The 15060-nt window shown below is 37.7% G+C and overlaps 1 protein-coding gene across 2 annotated transcripts; it reads left to right on the top strand.

Annotated features, from left to right (window-relative positions):
• Window positions 1-491: 491 nt before the first annotated feature.
• LOC114319295 (DNAJ heat shock N-terminal domain-containing protein) lies at window positions 492-14807 on the top strand. Of its 2 annotated transcripts, none has more exons than XM_028266298.2 (9): window positions 492-870; window positions 7647-7775; window positions 7873-8002; window positions 8467-8587; window positions 10712-10793; window positions 11371-11421; window positions 12563-12601; window positions 13082-13181; window positions 14398-14807. In XM_028266298.2, the coding sequence occupies exons 1-9, from the start codon at window positions 643-645 to the stop codon at window positions 14526-14528; spliced, it is 1011 nt and encodes a 336-aa protein (XP_028122099.2). In that variant the 5' UTR covers window positions 492-642; the 3' UTR covers window positions 14529-14807. The 2 variants fall into 2 exon arrangements, with proteins under 2 accessions (XP_028122099.2, XP_082739765.1); XM_082883639.1 differs by having other exon boundaries at window positions 562-870; window positions 6222-7775; window positions 14389-14807.
• Window positions 14808-15060: the final 253 nt, after the last annotated feature.

The raw sequence follows: 15060 nt of genomic DNA, 5'->3' as shown, positions 1-15060 counted from the left end.
TACATTTTATAATTAAAAAAATAATATAATTTTATATTTTTTAAATTATATTATAATCAAATATCACATGAGACATAATTAAAAATTTCATTGATTATAATTAAAATAAAGTCATAATTAAAGAAAAAAATTGAGCATAATTAAATAATAAAATAATATAATTAGAGATACATATGATATTATTATGACATTATTATTTCTTTTTTATATTTTAATAAAAAAATAATTATAAAATCAAACACAATAAAATAATTTAAATAAATATATTTATTTAAATAAATACACATATTTAAGAGATGCTAAGTAACATGCGATAATTTTTCATTCATTTCTTGCTTGCTGGTGTTGACTAAAAGGACCGCATGAAGAGTGCAAGACACAGCTATTCACGAGGTGACACGTGCCCGAACCAGGCAAACAACTCGCATCCAGATTCCTGGAAAATTCATGGTCTACAATTTGCCATCTCAGCACTACTCTCTCCTCACTCCAAAAATTGTCCTCCTCAGAATTTCAAATATTCCCATTAAAACCCACAAATATCTCAACTCTTCTGATTTCATCCATTCTCTCTCTTCCCCCACGACGCACAGCTTTACAAAACAAAACACTTGCTCACTATTCTTTTCCTTACATACTTCAATGGCTCAATTGTTGTCACCAGTGTGCACAGACCCTCTCAAATTCCAAAACCCATTACAGAGTTTCTGTCCAAGAAGTAGATGGGCCTTGCTTTCCAACAACAGTGTCAGTTGGAGAATGATCGGCCATGGAAGAAGGCGAAAAGGGTTTGGCAGAGTCAGGGTTGCGACAGGGGACTCGGCGCGATCGGAGGCCGTTGCCGATGATTACTATGCTTTGTTGGGTCTGGTACTATATCAATTCTTTCAATTATTATTATGCATTCTATCTAAATTGTCAATAGATACTCTGTTTCTTATGTTGAATGTTGATCTTTGTCTCGTATACTCACATGTGTGTCTGTGTTTATATGTAGTTTTTGCCATTGCAAATAAATATAAACACACACCAATTAGTGCGTGTGCTAGTGGGATTTTCTTATGGCTTGTGCATAAATCAACTAGTCATGTTAGAATTGGGCCTCTTTATTTATTTATTTTGTTTGTTTAGTTGGAATGTGATTGGACGTTTTGTATGAAAGGTTAGGATTTGTGCCGTACTTATCATGTATGTTCCGTGAACTCAAACCTGCATAAATCTAAATCTCAGACATAAATATATACATATTATATTGTATAATTATGTAGAAATATAATTGAAATTAGATAAGATTTAGAGAAAATATAGAATTTTTCTCTCTTATCCATGTCAAGCTAGAAACGTTTCTTTATCTGCAATGCAAATGTGATTTTTCTTCTTCTTCAAACGTCGTAAAAAATTATGTCTAAATTAAATATGAGTGTCAGACATATGTCCACGCTCTTATCCTTGTCATATCTGGCATTTGGGGAAGTAAAAATGTCCATGTGACACAACTTATCATGATGTTGGGGTCAAAAGATTATGGCTTTGTTACTTTTTGGAATCTTTTAAAATGAAAAAAATAAATTGATGTATATTATTGATTGATGTATATTGATTGATATGTTATGTTTACAATTATCAAATATATAGAAGAGAAGAAGGTAGTAGGTGAAGTGGTAGGGGGTGAAGTGGAGGTGGTAGGTGAAGTGGGTTGTAGTGGAGGTGGTAGGTGGAGTGAGTGGTAGTGGTAATTTACATAATTTACATTAACAGCCCCCCTCAAACTCAAGGAGGATAGGTACTAGCCAACTTGAGTTTGGAGAGAGTAACAAAACAGAAAAATAAACTGATAAATAAAATAAAACAGGATAGGAGACACGGTATGGTCGTGTCAGACCGATGTAGCAGACAGTTTATGGGGTCATGTCGGACCGTTGTAGCAGACAGTTTACGGGGTCATGTCGGACCGGTGTAGAAAACAGTTTACGGGGTCATGTCGGACCGTTGTAGCAGACACTGTGTGGTCGTGTCAGACCGATGTAGAAGACAGTTTATGGGGTCATGTCGGACCGGTGTAGAAGACAGTTTACGGGGTCATGTCGGACCGTTGGAAAAGACAGTTTACGAGGTCATGTCGGACCGGTGTATAAGACAGTTTACGGGGTCATGTCGGACTGTTGTAAAAGACAGTTTACGGGGTCATGTCGGACCGTTGTAGCAGACACTGTGTGGTCGTGTCAGACCGTTGTAAAAGACAGTTTATGGGGTCATGTTGGACCGTTGTAGAAGCTTGTGATGGTGCACCAAGGGGGCGACTTAGGGAGTGCGCCATGGGGTGGCTTGGGTGGTTCGCAGGGTGTGTAACCGTGCTCACCATGATATATGTATAACCCCCCCTCAAACTCAAATAGGTGTGAAGATAGAAACCTATTTGAGGTTGAAACAAAGGGATTGATAAAGCTGGCCGGTGTAGAAGACACTGTATGAGTGTGTATATAGGCTGCCCAAAAAAAAAATATACATGGATGTAGATATCGAGCCCTCAAAAGTCGTGCCCTCAAAAGGTGTGCCCGTACCCTCAAAAGGCGTGCCATCAAAAGGCGTGCCCGAATGCATCAAAAGGCGTGCCATGAAAAGGCGTGCCAGTTTGTCGGCGAGAAGAGGCGCGCGATGCGCGTGGCTGCCTCGGCTATTTAACCAAGACGGAGCTGAGGCCGAGGCAGAGGCTCAGACAAGAAACTGAGAGAAACCTCTGAAGAAGTCTGCGTTGTGCTGAGAGAGAGAGGCTGTAACACTGTTGTGCTGAGAGAGAGAGTCTGTAACACTCTGTTGCGAGAGAAAATGGCTTCGTCGTCCCGTGGTCTACTTACTCTCTTTCCCGACCTCAACGAGTCCACAAGAGAGATAGCAGGTGCGGTGTCCCGTGAACCTCAACCAAACACCACTGGGTTTGCTCCGTTGAACTTTCCGATGCAGTCGGTGGAGCAAAAAATGGCTGTGCAGTCGGATGTGGAGGCCAATCAGTATACTCTGAAGGCATGTGTGGAAAGCATGACGGCGGTCACAAACTTGTCGAACCGGCTGCAGAGTAGGGCAAATGAGGTGCAGCAGTTAAACTCCCAGCTGGCTCTGCTCCAACGCATGTATAAGGATGCGCGAGCAGAGATAAGCGTGCTAAGGGCAGAAAACAAGGAGCTGAAGCGGAAGGCCACCGTGATGTTCCGATTTGGAGGGCCGCCATATGTTGCAGTGGAGGAGCAGGGTGGAGTGATCGTGCCCAGTGGAGTGGGAAACACAGAGGCAACACCGTCAAGGGCCGTCCAGGACGGAGGCAAGAAGAAGAGACCGGCGGCAGAGTAGAGAAGGGATGTCGGTGTGTGGCCGTCTGCAGAAAAGAAAACAAAGCCGTTGTTGGGTTTTTTTTTTTTTTTTTTTTTTTTTTTTTGTTTTTGTTGTGGTGTAAAATTGTGATCGGGGTGAGTCCCGTCATGAATAAAATGAGGTTGTGGAATGATGAATGTTTTTTTTTTTTTTTTTTTTTGGTTGTTATGAAAAGTAAGGGAATCGAATAAAAAAAAATATGGAGATGGTGATAAAAAATAGAGCATCAATTAAATGGGAAAATAAAAAAGAAAATTTGGGCGGTGAAAAAGGTGATGATGGTGTTGTGTGGAAGCATATACTTGCTTTATTTGAGAAACAAAATGTAGTGGACGTCAACATTAAAATAAAATAAAAAAAGAATGTCTGTGCTGGTGTATGCATGGGCGGTGTGCATGGTGGAGCAGTGTGTATATCAGTGTGGGTATTGGTTATTTTATTGTAGTGTTATTTTATTGGATTTGTTTATTTGTGAAAGCTGCCAAGAGAGGGAGAGAAGGTCAGAGGACGACCACCATTTGGGTTGTTTTGTTTTTTTTTGTTTTTTTTTTTTTTTAAGTTGTGAAAGGGAAAGATTTTGGGGCATGTGAAAGTGAAAGAAAAATAAAAAGAATAGAAAGAAAGAATAAGACGATGGTAGTGCGTAGGGAGTGGTGTTGTGTAAAGGGAAAAAGCTGGGGGCATGTGGGGGCATGTGGGTGGATTATTAGAGAGAGAGAAAGAGATGTAGAGAGAGAAGCACAAGGGAGAGCCAGGTTGAGGAGAAGGTTAAAGACTCCTCTGTGAAACTGGGTTGGCAGGGATCGATGGGTTAAAAAGAAGCTATTTAGAGAAGCAGTGCCCACACGGCCAACCCACGGGAGTAGTATAGTAGGTTTAGAGATAGTGCCAACCCACGGGAGTATGTGAGGGTTCGTGCGGTGAGTGAAGAGGAGTGGAGGGCGGAGGGGGAGGCCGCCGGGGGGAGAGAAAACTGTATGTGTGATGCATGGTCTGTGTATCAGGCTGTGTGTGTATGATCGTGTATGTTGCTCTCCCACTTCTCCCTAACCCAAAACTGCCGAGAGACCCAAAGACCCAAAACCGCAGCGATCTATGGGTCCGTTAGTCAGAAGCTAGAGGCAAATCAGATCATCATCGTTCAGATTCCAAATCGACGATCACTATTCGAAGCCTCCCGTCATGACTACTCCGGCGATGTCAGGAGGCACGAGCTTGTTTAGTGGATTGACTCGGCTGTGCAAGGGTCTTGCGGTAGTACTTGTCGGCGGACACATTGTGGTTCAGATCTTACCTTCTTCTCTCACTTATCTGGCTCTCAAACTTGGTGGGTAGGCCCATGATAATATCAGCTGACCCACAACTCAACAACTTCATATTCAACCAAGAAGGTCCGGCGGTGGTGGTGGATTTGCATCTGGGTCTTGCGGTTGAGGACAGGCAGCGGCGGCACCATCGACGTGGCAAATGTGGAGAAGGACGATGGATGATGGTGGCGACAGTGGTTGGTTCGAAGCTGCCGTTGTTAATTTGTGCCTCGAGAAAAATGTCCTTATGAAAGGAGATCAAGAGAGAAAGAGATGTGTGAGTGGTGTGTGTTCTTTGGTCTCTAGAGAGAGAGATGTGTGAGTCATGGTATGGTCGAGAGAGAGAGAGAGATGGCTGTCATGGTCTGAGAGAGCCGAGAGGTAAGAGAGAGGAAGATGAAGTTACAGTCTGGGTATGTGTAGAGGTCCGGCGGGCGGCTAAGGCGAGGGTGCCGCCCGCCGGTGAAGCAGAATGAATAGGTTCTTAACCTAGCGCTCTGATAGCATGAAAAAAATAAATTGATGTATATTATTGATTGATGTATATTGATTGATATGTTATGTTTACAATGATCAAATATATAGAAGAGAAGAAGGTAGTAGGTGAAGTGGTAGGGGGTGAAGTGGAGGTGGTAGGTGAAGTGGGTTGTAGTGGAGGTGGTAGGTGGAGTGAGTGGTAGTGGTAATTTACATAATTTACATTAACATAAAAAATGTCTTAGAAAATGAAACCTGCACTAGTATTTTTGTTTTACAATTTTAGAAAACCAACAGGATGGTAAAAACCAAAGCGTAGGTGATCAAACTTAGAAGAGAAGTATTGCATGTGCTGAATAATGGCAATGAGAATATAGATAGATCAGGGGACCTTGTGTTCCAAAAGGAGGTGTAGAGTATTTTTGTCAGAAATTCTTGTTTCAAATCCTGCGTTTTGCGGTGCCTTAATAATGTCATAACTTGCAGACTGATAACTGTAAGACTCTAGCTAGCAGTCGTGCCAATTGTCCTTGCATGTCTCTTTTGTCTTTTAGCTGAACTTTTGATTTCATGATGCTTTTGTAGCTTCTTTCCCTTTCTCAGTGCAATATTGATGAGCAATATGATTGTAAGATTTAAATTTTTGACTTACTTTTTCTTGCTTTGATTTTCCATTATTTATTGTTGTTATTTTTTACCTCTTAGACTAGCTTGGATTATATGCACACTGAGGGAATATTTATATACTTATTTACACTTTTGAAGAATTCTCTTCCACTGTCGTACAGATACGTTCTATAAGATAAAAAGCTGAAAATATGTTGCGTGAGCAACGTTGAAAAGCTGCCTTAATCATTGTTAGCAACACATAAATAGTAGCTGGAGAAGACATTCAAATGGAAGCATGAAATTCAATTTGAGTGAAAAAAGATAGAAAAATTTGATGTACGTAATTTAATGTGTTGTATATATTATATTTTGTTCTAGAAAATGGGGTTTTTGATATTTTCATGATGTTCACGTGAAATCTTAATGTGGCTAAATATCTTCTTCTATTTTGTACATTTTCAGCACCATGTTATATGGGGATATGAAAATAACCACGTCATTGTGTTCTTTGAGCTGAAATCAAGGACTAAATGGTGAACGTTGATATTGTAATATGCACTTGCTACAGTTAATTATCCCTTGCCTTGACTGACTCAACAAGTGGATAAAAATAGTTGCATTGTTTTTTTTATTTATTCAAGCCTTAATTTTCTTGATGGTAGTTGAGCGTATTTTTTTATCCAAGCTACTCCAACTGTTCAGATGGGATATTATAAATTTATAAGCAGAGGTTGCACATGCTTTACATACCGAACATCATCAACCTTTGGATTCGGTTCATCTAAGTAATACCATTTGAATTACTTTCCTTAGTGATTATTGTAATCATGTATTGGAAGGATATGTCACTTGAATTCAGAATTCCTAGATTACTGGGTGTCACAAATAGTTTGGGTTGAAGTCTGACTTGGATTAAACATTATGAAATTTTGGAAGATAGTTGCACTGGTAAACTTCAACAAAAATATTGATTGTTGTCTAGGTACTTAGATAATGCATTTGGAAGGTTGACAACTTTGTTGAGTATAAGATGCAAGTATTATTAGTTTGGATGGAGAATTGTGGAATTTTGAACAAGGAAATTTCATGCATTATCCTTGGGATTCTTGGATGTTTTCTATTTAACTTGGATGGAATAACATGGCAAAAATATTAGATGGCACGAAGTCAGGTTGCTCAGTTCTAATGAAAATGCAACATAGATATAGTCTCCCTAAATTAGGTGGAAAATTTTGTAATAGGATGCAAGGAATGTTCATATGACAATTTACAATAATGGTTCATCAAAACAACTTTCAATGAAAGTCTAGTACATTCCGATTTGTGCTATTGGAAGCCTGTTTCAATAATGTTACTTCATTCTTTGGTGTGAAATTCCCTTTCCCATGCATATACGCTCCATTTGTTTGGGTTTTTCTCATTTTCTGACATTTAGTACAATGGAAAATGAAAGTCAACGGAAAAAAAGCTTATTTGGGCTGAAAATGTTTTTCACTTTTGAAAGATAGAAAATGTTTTTCAGACAAAGGTCTTATCAATGCCTTCACACTACCCTGCCATCATCACCTCCACCACGTTACCACTACCATTGCCACCACCACACCACCCCCACCACTGCAACCACCCCCAAAACCCCTGCTATCAGCGCTCCCACCAACCCACCACCACTACAATCACTAGTACGTTAGTTTGAAGGATGCAACCAAAATAGGAAAACTTTTTCTATGGAAAATATTTTTTGGAAAAAGTTATACATAGAAAAAGTTTTCCACCGTAACAAACGGAGTGATAATGCTTGTCTCTATGTTCTTTCTTCTCAGATTTTGTGCAGTACTTGAATCATTGTTGAAGTTTACACTTTTTTCTTTGCTTGGCTTATCTTACCAGCTTCCAGATGCCACACCAGAGCAGATTAAGAAAGCCTACTATAATTGCATGAAAGCTTGCCATCCAGACTTGAGTGGTAATGACCCAGAGACCACAAATTTCTGTATGTTCATCAATGATGTTTATGCGGTGAGTTAGCACTGGAAATGGAATGCTTGAAAATCTGAGTAATTGAATATACATTTTTTTCTTGTGCTTCTTTTGTAAATGGACTATTGCAGTGTAGGTTCTCAGTGATCCTGTGCAGCGCATGGTTTATGATGAAATTCATGGGTATGCTTTGACTGCAATCAATCCTTTCTTGGATGATTCCTGCCCAAAGGATCACGTATTTGTCGATGAGTTTAGCTGCATAGGTACATTCAGAGTTTATCAGGAATCTCCATTATAGATGTAAAAAGTATTGAGTTAATGGAAGAGCACAATTGAAATCTGACATTAGCTACCCCTGAGAATTTCTGAAAATCTGAAAACCTCTTTAGTGTTTCTGGCTTCAGCATTATTTAACTTCCCTAATATGCAAATTGTTTGAAAATGACCTCTTCTGTGAAGATCAATGACTCTGTAATCAACACAAAAGCCTTTTTCTTAATGCTTATGAGATTTCTAGTACTTAAATTTTCATTTGTGAGTGGTTAAGACATTATTCCTTGTCTGTTGAATGCTATTTTTAGATCTTATTTAATTTTGTTTGAGTGTAGAAACAAGGCTGGAGAGATTCTACTTAGTCTTGATATATAGCTGTGTCAGTGTCATCCTCTGTAGCAATCTATGGGTTATGATACCTTTGAATTACAATATAACGATTTTTTGTCCACAGGTTGTAAAAATTGTGCCAATGTATCCCCAGATGTATTTGGCATTGAGGAAGATTTTGGAAGAGCCAGAGCATATAGTCAGTGTGGGAAACCTGAATTAGTTCAACAAGCAATAGATAGTTGGTAAGTTCCTGATCAATGGTTATGGCTATGATGCACTAATTATGGTTTGCTCAGGCGTACTGTTAGAAAGTGAAAAAGTTGCAGGCATTTTACTTCAATCATCGAGTATTAACTTTATCTATTCTGGCAAAAAACGAATCAAACCTTTTTTGCACTATGGTATAGCTCTTAAGTTGTTACTTTTATTTGTCATTTAGTGACATAGATTAGAGACACAAAGCATTGTTATTTTAACTGTAAGAGGGGTTAACTTGAGCTCATTGAATTAATTGGGTCCAATTGGAGCCCAATTTGAAAGCCCAAAAATTAATGGATCCGGAGAAATTATCACCAAGTGGCCTCAAATGAATTCTATTGAATGGACTAGCAAAAAAACTAGCCAAATTGGCTAGAGAGGCCCAACAAGATTATATTTCTAAGAAAAGCCCAACAGGCCCATCCAAGGAGGCCCAGATCATACGGGCATCCGAGAAGGTTGATCATTGCTTTCAAAAGAGATGAAACCCTCGGAGGAGATCCATTCTCCGAGGTATTTGCTTAGTCTCGAAAGGGTTTGGAACCACGAATCTAGAGACCTATTTGAGTTCGGACTCAAAAGGGTTCAGATACACGAACCTAGAGATCCGAAGCACTTGGCTTCGAACGGATTCGAACGCAATCTAAAAGTCGCTCCGTTAATGAGTTCCAGAACACTTACGGGCTCAGAGCTTTTCGGGATCTACGTATCAGAACCATGGACGTGACGGAGTCCGAATAAAGGATCCGATCCTGAGGACGGTGAGTGGAGATAAATTCACTCTTCAGTTAAACTATCTTATACCCGGGTCGAGGTGGCACAATCTAGGGGATCCCTGAGATTTGGCGATATTTGCGGCAGGGCGTTCTCTTGAACTATCCCTGACCCTTCTGTGGTAGGGTGTCCTCTGGGACTACCCCTAACCCCTTTGGGATGATTGGGGATCATTGGTTAGGTGTGGCTAAGAAGAAGGGTTTGTCGAGAGATTGATCTCCTCTTCGGGATTTTTCTCATCTTCAGAGAGGTCATTTCCTCGGACTAAGTGGTTAGAGAGAATATTCCCCATGTGCCTTGCACATTGCCTCCATCCTACATCAAGAGGTGCTTATAAAGAGCACCCACCCATAGTTTTACATGAAGATGGATTTTGGAGAGACAATTTTTGGAAGAGAACTAATTTCTCTTCTCCGTTATCTACCTTGAGAGTGAAAGTGAGAAATCCATGGGAAAGTCTTGGCATTATTTTCTCTCAAATTACTTTGCCTTCTTCTTCACCCAATCTCTTATCTCCATCATCTCTTTGCTATTGTGTTTCTAGTTGCGACCATTAAAGAATCTAAGCCTCTCATTATTTCTAGAGAATTCAGGTTTTATGGTGATCTTCGAAGATCTTCGAATTTTCCGGCAGGCATTCAAAGTTTCCGTCAAATTTTCCAGCGAGCCTTTGAATTTTCTGGCAACATTCTCGAACCCTCTCATACATTAACAAGACGTCATTTTTGAAGATTTTTTTATTTTTTTAGTGTTCAAGGACTGAAGCTGATATTTCTTCCTTTTTTCTCTGTATTTTGCCAATTATCTTTAGGTAATATGCTTATTTTTCTTTTACAGATTTCTCTTAACATTCAAACACCCTTTAACAAATAGACCAAAGAATCTTGGAGAGTTGGTGCTTATCTGTTTTTGAGTCTGCTCTTCATGATTTACAATTGTTGTGTAATTGTTCTATATAATTTACATCAACTTGTAAGAATGATCAACTTCCCTGCATTTATAGTACATATATTAGCTGATTTACGGTAAGGGAAAACCCAGTGATCTTTGTCGTTAACCCTTTATGTGAATATTTTAATGGATGGTGTCACCTTTGGACAACTCTGACTAAGTTTCGAACTTATGTGAAGTAGATGCTAGATGAACCTACCTGGACTTTGGTTTTGGCAAGACCTCTTGATATTTTAGCTCCTGAAACCAAGTACATTAGCTAGTTTATGGTTTCTTGACGAGATCTGAATAATCAGTAATCATAGAATATTTGTCGCATGTTAAAAAGTTAGTGCAGTGGATGTCTTTAGATAGTTAGATAGTTAATTCTTTTTTCATTTCAGCCCAGTTGATTGCATCCATTGGACTTCTGCTGCACAACTATCTTTGCTTGAAGACGAAATGCGGAGGGTAGAAAGAGTAAATGTAAGGCACACACTTAAAGTTTCATTGCTTCACAGTTTATTTTACAATAATTTATGTGTATCTGATATCACCTCTTTATAGTTTACAGAATTTGTGACTTTTGGCTTGCTATTGTCTATTTTCAAGTTTAAATAATATCTTTATTGCAGATCCAAGGGATTTAACATCATTTTCAAAATGGGTTCAGGCCCAAAAATCACCCCCAAAATCCGAATATCTGGGCATGACTTGCATTTTAGACATGATATTATTTGGGTTTCATCGGTTTCTTAGCATAGAATTCATAATTTCTTTTATGAGTTACATCTTTTTTAGAGACTAGTTTTTCTTGTTTGATATTCTACTGTAGAGATGAATTCATCAGGACACCTTGAAGAGACCAAATAATCTTTCAAAACTTATCTTCTAATATATGACATTGTCAGTTACTTTTGAAAAAAAAGAAAGGAAGAAAATCTTCATCTCATGGTAAAAGTATGCCTTAGTATTGTGCATTATAACTTTATTCATTTGTCAAGTTCATTAAAAATAAAGCTAAAATAGTTAAAATTTGACGATTTTCATTAATGACAATCAGGTTGCACTGATGCTTTCAGGAATGGGATCTTCAGTGGATGTTTTTAGAATGGTAAGACCTAAATTCTTAATTGTTCATTGTACAATTCCTCTAGGGGTGAACTGAATGATGGCCTGCCTGTTACACGGTCTTGGGTAGAACTCAACCCAAAAGTTAGCTATTGAGGTGAGAGTGCCCTCACGCTTATATGCTTAATATTACTTTAGTAATGTAGGACTTTGCTTCACGCCCTTCCTTGCGCCCAGCGTGCTCACTTGGCAGCACCTGCGATGTGCAGATTAGGGACATGCACCCTACCCATACTTGACTACTCCAGCTTTGATACCATGTTACACCGTCTTGGGTAGAACTCAACCCAAAAGCTAGCTATTGGGGTGATGGTGCCCTCACGCTTATATGCTTAATAATAATTGGGCGATGTAGGACTTTGCTTCACACGACCAACTAACTCACTGTGATGGATAACATTTACACTCCTTAGGAGAGTCAAACTTTCGTGTAGGAATTAATGTTGTCATCTTGGAGACTATTATTTGTTTAATTGATCAGAACATGGTTTAGTTGAATGGTTTGATCATGCCTCATTGTCTCTGAAAATCTCCTGAAATGTAGTAGTGCTCAAACTATTGATTCATTTATGAAAATGAATTACTTTGTAAAACAAAGTTGATATCTATTTAAAGAACCTAAAATATTTATGCTTCTTTTGTGCCTTGTGTGGTTTAGTGAACTTGATTCAGGTATTCAGGCGCAACGCCTTGTGTTATTAACACCTTTTGAGATTTTGATAGGATTGGATGGAATTTAATTATTTTCCTGTTGACAACTTTCTTTTATTGAATAAAGTGTCAAATTATGCTCACAAATTTCTTCATTTATTTCTAAATGCTGGTTCTTTAATCGGTTACCAAGTTCTTCAGGTGGCATTTCAGAGAGGTTGTGGTACAAGGAATGGATAATTTGATATTTGTAGCTCATTGGTCAGTAGTTATTTGATGGTGGTGCCACAGTTAATACTTATTGCTGTCATCAATAGGCAAAATCATGAAAAACCTTGAGAAGTTTTCTAGCAGCAGACCTTGTCTCTTAGGAAGATCTCTGATAGAGATAATTAAACTGCTAGCGTACTTTAATCCTTTCAGTATTAATGTTTTTGATTATTATTTTTCATCAAATTACTCCAATGTGGCAGGCAACCTCTCGATGGGAAAAGAAACAAGCTAAAATCTTGGTAAGAACTCTGATATTTTTTCCTTTTTCTTCATTTTCTTTTTGTGTTTTTGTGGGTTCTTCTGTATTGGATTTCAGCTATTATTTGGTGTCTCAATATTTTTCATCTCTATACTTTTTTTGATTTTATAAAAACCTTTCTTGTAATCTTATTTATTCATTATTAGCAATGCATTTTTAAACTGCATTGCATACAATTTCACATGTCAATTATTATTTGTATTAATGAAGCAAATGTTTCCTAAATAAGCTACAAACATGGAATGGCAAGAGAATGATGGCATTCCAGTTGAGATATATATTAAACCTACGATTTTCTTTATGTTTTGACCTTGGATATTGTCTGCATCAAGTTTCATCTTTTAATGCTGCTCATATTTGTTTTCACCGGGCAGGTATATTTGTTATGTTCATTGATTTTTGTTATTATAAATCAAATCAGTGTTAGGTTTGACAAATGGCTTATATATATTGTGTCCAGGGAAAAGCTAAAGTGAGGATGATGAAGCAGAAAGGTTCTGATCAAACTGAATCATATTGGAGCAACCTCTGGGGTAAGCCCAGAGACTATCAAAATACAGGTAACAAGGATTCAATGAAGAAAATTGTTGATTTTGATGTTTAAAATCATGGAAAGCATTCTACTTCTATTATTCTGATATAAATATTTTGTCAAGTGCAAATAGCTGCTCTATTGTTTCTCTCATATGTTTCCAAGAATTCTTTAGCTCGATTGAGTATACATTGTAGGCATGTGTTTGTTCCTAAAGTTGTAGAATGTGGTAAAATAATATGGCATATGCAAACTTGCACTGACCTTTCCACTGAAATTTATTATTTCTTTCCATTTGGTAAAATGCTGTCCAAAATAATGTTTTGTGTACTTTGGGAAGAAGCCCTACTTGTTGAAGGATGGAGCCTAATGAAAGCTCCCCTATAATAAATAGTGGGAAAGGGTTTAATTGTAAGGGTTTTTTGAGTGAAAAGGTAGGAGCTGAGGTTTAAAGGGTTTAGACCTGAATTCGGCCAAGTTTGGACTAGGCAGTAGCAAAGAACACAAGGTTAATGCTTTCGAGTGTATGGTATATTTGCTGAGAAGCACCACACCAAGATGGATGTTGTGCGGGAACACACGTGTCGACGTGTCCGACATGCCTTGTGGGGTTCAATTTTTAAAATTATTATTATTAGTATTATTATAGAACATGTCAAGGACACTTCATGGACAGGCCAAACACCTTTATAGAATTTTTATTTTTAATTTAGAAGGATGATTTGGTGTCGAAATAAAATATATCCATATATGCATCGATGCCTCTCATATCTATGTATTCTTAATGTCTATTAATATAAATAGTAAATAAAAATATATTTGTTTCAGTATCTTGCCGCATCGGTATTATAATTTTTTGAGAATCGTTGTATCCTGTGTCCATACTTCTTAGTTGATTGGGAGAAGCACTGGAAAAAATTTTATGATTCCATACATAGTATTGTCGCCAGTTTTAGCATTTGTAAAGATCCAAAGAGGCTAGAACTCAAAGCACTTGAATCTATAGTGTTCATTGCAAATACTAAAAAAAAAAATTGAAATTTTAAATGTGCCACCCTGGTGGATTTTGTAGAATATAAATAAATTTTCGCTCCTTGGATGCTTATTACTTTGTTGGCTTCTGTAATGGTTGTATGGTTTCTGCATCGGTACAAATCATACACACGGCAGAAATTGTCTCAAAATGTAGCCAACACTTTTTAGTTTAAAATTTTAAATAAAGCTTTATATAATAGTGGTTGCAGAGGAGGAAGCAAAAGAGAGAGCACAAAGAGCTGCTGCAGCATCTCGAAGATGGAGAGAGTACTCGAGAAGGGGTGCTGATAAACCTCCCACCTTTAAACTTCCCGAGTCCGTGTCAAACAATGAAAAATGAGTAGTAAATTCTGATACCTCTTGATTTTCCATTGTTATATGTAATTAATATATTCAAAATTTCTTTACTGAAAACATATATTCGAGATGGAGAGAGTACTCGAGAAGGGGTGCTGATAAACCTCCCACCTTTAAACTTCCAGAGTCCGTGTCAAACAATGAAAAATGAGTAGTACATTCTGATACCTATTGATTTTCCATTGTTATATGTAATCAATGTATTCAAAATTTCTTTACTGAAAACATATATGATAAATGTTTAGCTGTCATGTACTATAAATGTAAAATTCATATTGATCTCACAACTATGTAACTACATTACTATAGGTGCAATAAAAATAAGAAGAGAAAATTTCATTTTCCCCCTGAAGTATACTGTTCTGATCAATTTCACACCCGAACTTTTGATATTGTCAACTTACAACCTCACCTATTTAAATCGTTATTAATTTGCCCTACCGTCACATTTAAACAAAAAAAGTAAAAAAAAAATATATATATATATATATTTTGGCCCTAACTTTCAAATTATA

This window comes from Camellia sinensis, chromosome 8 (assembly GCF_055761805.1).
Source record: "Camellia sinensis isolate YWXY chromosome 8, ASM5576180v1, whole genome shotgun sequence".
Lineage (NCBI taxonomy): Eukaryota > Viridiplantae > Streptophyta > Magnoliopsida > Ericales > Theaceae > Camellia > Camellia sinensis.
The sequence above is the reverse complement of the archived record's forward strand: the minus strand, read 5'-3'. Positions and strand labels throughout refer to the sequence as shown.